The 6000-nt window shown below is 56.3% G+C and overlaps 1 protein-coding gene across 1 annotated transcript in view; it reads right to left on the bottom strand.

Annotated features, from left to right (window-relative positions):
* Nucleotides 1-532: 532 nt before the first annotated feature.
* ODAD1 (outer dynein arm docking complex subunit 1) overlaps nt 533-6000 on the bottom strand; it is a 29432-nt gene continuing 23964 nt past the window's right edge. The window contains exons 11-14 of the mRNA XM_075536913.1: nt 4948-5111; nt 4394-4497; nt 3763-3841; nt 533-3661 (exon numbers count right to left, since the gene is read on the bottom strand). Of these exons, the coding sequence (XP_075393028.1) occupies nt 3179-3661; nt 3763-3841; nt 4394-4497; nt 4948-5111 (830 nt within the window). The 3' untranslated portion in view covers nt 533-3178. The remainder of the gene's footprint in view (nt 3662-3762; nt 3842-4393; nt 4498-4947; nt 5112-6000) is intronic.

Genomic DNA, 6000 nt, shown 5'->3' with positions numbered 1-6000 from the left:
AGGGAGCGCTAGAACGGATAGTGATTTCACAACTCATTTTAAAGTCAATTTAAACATGGGGTATGTGCGGGGGTGGGGGGAACGACCCTCTAAAATTGATGTGGCGATGATTATACAGTTCTCCCTGATATGAGTGAACTATTGAATTGTATGGTATGTCAATTATGTGCCAATAAATCTGCTGGGAAAAATAAAATAAAAAACCAGCTGCCCTGGAATCTCTTCGGACCCATGGCACCCGCGTGCGTTGCAGAGTAGAACAGGGTTTTCAAGCTTCCGGGTAGCAGTTCACCAGGCCTTTCCTCCGCAATTTGGGTTCAACCCGCCAACCTTCCAGTTAGTAGGCAAGTGCTTCCTGAGCCCTTAGGGACCAGGGACTCCAGCCCAGGGACAGGCTCTGCTTGACCTCTGAGACCCTGTGCTCTTAGACATGGGGACGGTCCACAAACAACCCTGCTTCTCCATCCAGACCCCTAGGAGTACTGGGCGCCCCACCGCTTCCCCCACCCCCACCTGCGCCCTGCCACTGTGGTCAAGGGGACATGTCAAGGGGGTCCACGTGTAAGAGACATGTGTCTTCCAGACAGACGCTTTCGGAGTCCAGGCAACACCAGGGTACCAGGTAGGGGTCTCAGTGGTTGGCTCCCTCACCCCATGCCTGCCCCAAGTAGAATCAGGACTTTCTATGGAGGTGCTTCTGAGTGGCACTGAGCCACCCAGGAGCTTTATGAATGAATGGCTAGCAGGAAATAAACTAGATGTGGTGGCGCTGTGGATTAAGCACCGGGCTCCTAATCACAAGGTCGGTGGTTCGAATCCCCATGCCTGCTCTCCTAGAGAAAGATGAGGCTGTCGGCTTCTGGGGGTATTTACACGTGCCCAAACGTAAGGAGCAGTTCTACTGCATCCTACAGGGTCGCTGTGCATTGGAATCGACTCACAGGCAGGGGGTTTGGGCTTGGGGTTAGGCTACAGGTAGAGCTTTTTCTTTTCTTTTTGAGATGAACTTGTTTGTTGAAAAAGGCTTGTCCAAGTCCATTCCATTTCAATTTTACTTCTCTCTCTCTCTCTCTCTCTCTCTCTCTCTCTCTCTCTCTCTCTCTCTCTCCCCACACAGAGTACTATTTAGGTTTAAGGGTTAAAAAACCTGGAAGAATCCCACCCCACCCCGGTCCAAGGGAGGGTTTTTAAAAAAAACTCACTGCCATTGAGTCGATGCCAACTCACAGTGATCCTATGGAGGAGACGAGAACTGGCCCTGTGAGTCTCCCAGACTGGGACTCTTCCCGAAGTGGAAACCCACAGATCGGCTGGTGGTTTCAAACTGCTGACCTTGCAGATCACAGCCCCGTGTGTAATCATTACACCACCAGGGCTCAGCTTTGGTCTTTAACAAAACATATATATATATAACAAAACACATATATATCTCCCATCCCAAGAAATGGCATTCACAACAATATCCTATTCATTTACCCTCTGTAAATGGGGCGGGGGTGTTTATTGCCCACCCACATCACTTCCCTAGAAGTAGAGAAATTGAGGTGCCTGGGGAGTTCTCTTCTTCCTACTCTCTTACAAACAAGCTGGGAGAAAAGACAGGGTCCACCCTTTAATCCTGGGTTCCGACTCGGTGGCACCTGACATCATGGTCCAGGTTGCCCACCCCGACCCTGGTCAGGTCTAGGGGAACTTGGAGTGGAAGACGTCTGAGGAATGAGGAGTCACCGAGCCAGAGAGGTGGAGTGAGAATCCAGGAGGGTGGGGTAGATGGGGCCAAGGAGCAGAGGAGGGATAGAAGGGTTAGGGAGACAGCAAAGTGGGGTGAGAGTTATGAAGACTGAGGTAGTTCGTTTATTGTGCCAACCTGGTTGATTAAACACATGTGGGATTCCTTGAAGGGTGGAGAGATACATGGCTCAGTGAGCCTCCCCTTTCTTGTCTCTTGCTCTTTGGTCATCAGAGCAGTGTGCGGCTGCCTTGCTTGTTCTGTGCCTCCATTTGCAAGGTACACTACCTGTGGGACACCTAACCTGTGGACTGTGTCACTGTAATTTGAGGTTCCTTCAAGACCTGCTTTGCCACACCATTGGAATTGACATCTCTTGAGCTGGAGACTGTCAGGCCCTGTCATCTGGCTGACTGTTGGTGAACTGCCTTGCTGTCTACTGCCTGTGCCCGGATAGCCTGACTTGCTCTACAGAGGACTACCCGGCGGCCCTCAAGACATGAAGGACTGCCAGTGTCTCACAACTGTCTCAGGGGAGTGAGCTGCACTGAGCCATTTATACTGCTGTGTAATTTAATGAACTGTTTCTTTCTTATGTTATATATCTATCTGTAGAAATATATATATAATTATTAGCATTCTGATTTTGTCTCTCTAGAGAACCCTGTCTAACACAAAGACCAAGGGGCCGGAGATGCTGGGGGATGGGCGTGGAGGGGTGTGAACAGAGAGCAGCAGGAAAGGTAGGAGGCTCTGAAGCAGGAGACTGAGGAGGTATGGGAAACTAACATGGAGGGAAGTAGGACGAGGGCTAAAGTGCCTACACTTAGAGGGAATCTGCAAAGCTGGTATTCCAAGGTGGGAAAGCCTCCAATTTGGTCAGTTAACGATGAAGTCCAAGTACATGATCCTGCTTTAAATAGCGTTCCCACAGATTCTCCCCCTAACAGCTATGCTGCCTTACAGTGAGCGCGTGGTGGATTCTATCTCCCTGCAGAAGCAGACATCCTGTCGCCATCACCTCCCGCTGTGGCACCCAACCTCCCTCCTACCTTCCCCCAATGCAGGTATTAGGTTTCCTCACCTGTGCGCTCAGGCACCTTCCTGTAGATTCCACCCACCTTGTGACGCATGCAACTACTGAAGATGCATGCCTTATGGCTACCTATAAATACCCCAAGACCGTGAAGACCTCTCTCCTCCCACCTCCTCGTGACCTCCACGTGGACCACCAAGAGGGACTGAGGTGAGCATGCTACCATAAAACGTGTCTGACTCCTTTATTTTATTATTCTCTCGCCTATCTTTCCTACTCTCGACTACTTTACTTTAAAATCATTCTCTATTATCCCTGTACAATTGCGCTTTTTCGGTTCTTCGGTTGTTGGCGACTGGTTTCCTCCGACAAGGAGGGGCGCAGAGGCCCCTGGGCAGGGAGGGAACCCCTACCTACAAGGGGCCCTGCGAGTCCTTACTGGCGGTGGAGCCCGAGACTGTGCTGGAGGCTGGCCGGCTGCTGGAGCTGTGGCTTCCACTGGCCTCGGAGCTGGCGCCCCCATGGCCGCTCGGGCCCATGCTGGAGGCCGGGTACTCGGTGGAGACCGCCGAGCTCCCAGAGATGCTGCTGGGCTGGACGGTGGGGCCCAAGCTGGAGGAGCTGGGGTTCCCCGCCTTGGTGTGGCTGGCCTCGCTGACCCCGCTGGTGCTGGGCAGACCAAAGGTGACGTGGCCCACGTTGGAGGTGGTGGCGCGGCCCCCGCTGACGGTCAGGATGCCATTGGTCCGGTGACTGAGGATGGATCCCGGGACGTGGCTGGTGCTGTGCGCGCTCATTGCGCCGCTGGAGCTCGCCTCTGCCTTCCGCACGGCCTCGGCCAGCTCCTTCTGATGCTGCTCGCGAGCCTGCTCCCGGGCCAGCTCCCGGGCCTCCAGCTGGGGGTGGGGGCGGGGTGGGGTGGGAGTGGGGGGAGTCAGCCTCCAGGGGGACCGAGGCAGGGGTCCCTCACTGCCCGCCTGCCTGTGCCCACACTCACCGACTTCACCACCTGGTTCCGCAGCTCCTCCTTGCTCATAGGGTAGTCATCTTTCCCGTCAAATCCTGGGGGGTCTTCCCTGGGTCGGGGAGACAGAGGAAGACTGAACTGAGCCGCCCAACCTGGTCCCCCCAGAGCCCCATGGTCTCAAACCAAGCATGCTTTGGCACTCGGCTGCGTGTTGTTCCAGCTCATACTCATGTCACGTGAGGTGCGCAAGGTGATGCCAGTGGAGAGGAATGGGTTGTCTATAATGTAACATAGGGGGTGGTGTACGTGATGCCAGGAGCCCTGGTGCCATCGTGTTTACATGTTGGGCCACAAGGTCAGCGGTTCGAAACCACCAGCCGAATTCGACCGGATGTCAAGGCTGTCTGTGTTCGGTTTTGTCTTGTTTTTTGAGCATTTCACCAGCAAGCACCCACACGGGACAATCCTCTCCACGATGGACATCTTTCTCCTTGCCCCCAAAACACGCACACCGGCGATCTCTCAGTGTCCCCTCAGCCATGCCCCCCCACTTTCTGGAGCCCCAGTCTTCCACCCACCCCCCAGTCGCGCCACCATGCCCACTGCCCCGCCGACTCTCCAGCCCCTCCCACTCTCTCTCGTGGCCTCTTCCGATCCTCACAGGTTTTCCGGGATCTGAAGCACAGTCACCTTCTTCCGCACCTCCTCGGGGCTCTGGCCCAGTGCCACCAGGGCAGCGCTGCCCAAGGAGGTGGAGCTTTGGCTCTGCGGAGAGAAGGCGCCCCTGGGTCACACCTCCCCGGGTGCCCCCTGGGCCTCCAGAGCCCTGCCCACTCCCCAGGCTTCAGCTCAGCCTCCACGGCCCCGCCCACTGGCTTTCACGGGCCCCGCCCACTTGCCTCCACAGCCCCGCCCACTCCCCAGGCTTCAGCTCAGCCTCCACGGCCCCGCCCACTGGCTTTCACGGGCCCCGCCCACTGGCCTCCACAGCCCCGCCCACTCCCCCAGGCTCCCAGGCTTCAGCTCAACCTCCACAGCCCCGCCCACTGGCTGTCACGGGCCCCGCCCACTGGCATCCCCTGCGCCGCGCACCCAATCAGAGCACAGCCTTCGGTTCCACGCCCCTCCCCACCCCGCGGCTGGCCGCCACAGCTCCGCCCACGCCCTCCAAGTCCACGCCCCCTGCCTCGTGGCCGGGCCCACCGGCCCGCCCACCTTGACGTCCTGGTAGGCCTGCGCGCTCAAGAGCTGCACCATCCGCTTCTCGATGAGGGCCAGGAAGAGGCCTATGTCACGGTCCCGCATCTGGGGTTTGATGCCGAGGAGGTCGTTGATGACGGAGCTGTCGCAATGAGCCTGCGTGAACAGGAGCTGGAGACCTGAAGAAGTGATGGGGGGGCGGGGGCACTGAGTACCAGCCCTCTCCCGCTGAAGCCCCCAGTGCCTTGGTCTCTGAGGTTAGGGACCACGCGGGGCAGCAGACAGGGATGCCGGGAATGCCAGATGGAGCGGCCAAGTGGAAACCGGCTGCGTGAAAACCCACTGCCATAGCGTGGGGGCTCTTAGCTACCCTCCGTGGGGCTCCTGAAGCTGGGGATCCTCATGGGAGCAGGCAGCCTTCCGTTTCCTTCCTCAGCGTGGCTGGTGGGTTTGAACTAACCCACCGAACTTCCAGGGCTCCTTCCAACTCTCTCATTCCAATCCACAGCGACTTGACACAGGTTTTCCAAGACTGAATCTTCACGGGAACAGACAGCCTCAACGTTCTTCCTCGGCACGGCTGGTGGGTTTAAACCGCCCACCTTGCAGGCTACCAGCTCACCACTTAAACCCATAAAGCCACCAGGACTCCTGTCTTAGCGTCCCTCTCACTCACTGCCATCAACGACCTCCTCAGCATCAAGGGATGTCGTGTCTAGTAGTGGGGCCCTATGGTCCTCTCTGTGCATTGAATGCTCTGAGCAAGGATATTGTCCTTAGGGCTTGGTGGGCCAGGATGTGCTCCACTCTCTCTTCCTCCCCCTTCACTTGCTCCCATGTGCTCTGACCAGACATGTCCCTCTCCCTAAGCTGCAGCTTTAGTGCTGTCCTCTGAAGTGAATGCTTCTGGGGGCTTGGGGGACTGTCCACGTCATTGGGATTAGGGCTGGGCCCTCACACCTCTTTTGTTTGTTTTTTTAAGGTCACTCAAACTATTATTTAGGTTTGAGGGGTAAGGAGGCTGGAGGGATTGTTTTGTTTCAAAAGAAACACACAATATATATGTAG

This window comes from Tenrec ecaudatus, chromosome 18 (genome assembly GCF_050624435.1).
Source record: "Tenrec ecaudatus isolate mTenEca1 chromosome 18, mTenEca1.hap1, whole genome shotgun sequence".
Taxonomy (NCBI): domain Eukaryota; kingdom Metazoa; phylum Chordata; class Mammalia; order Afrosoricida; family Tenrecidae; genus Tenrec; species Tenrec ecaudatus.
Note: the sequence above shows the minus strand (reverse complement) of the source record. Positions and strands in the feature narration are given on the sequence as shown.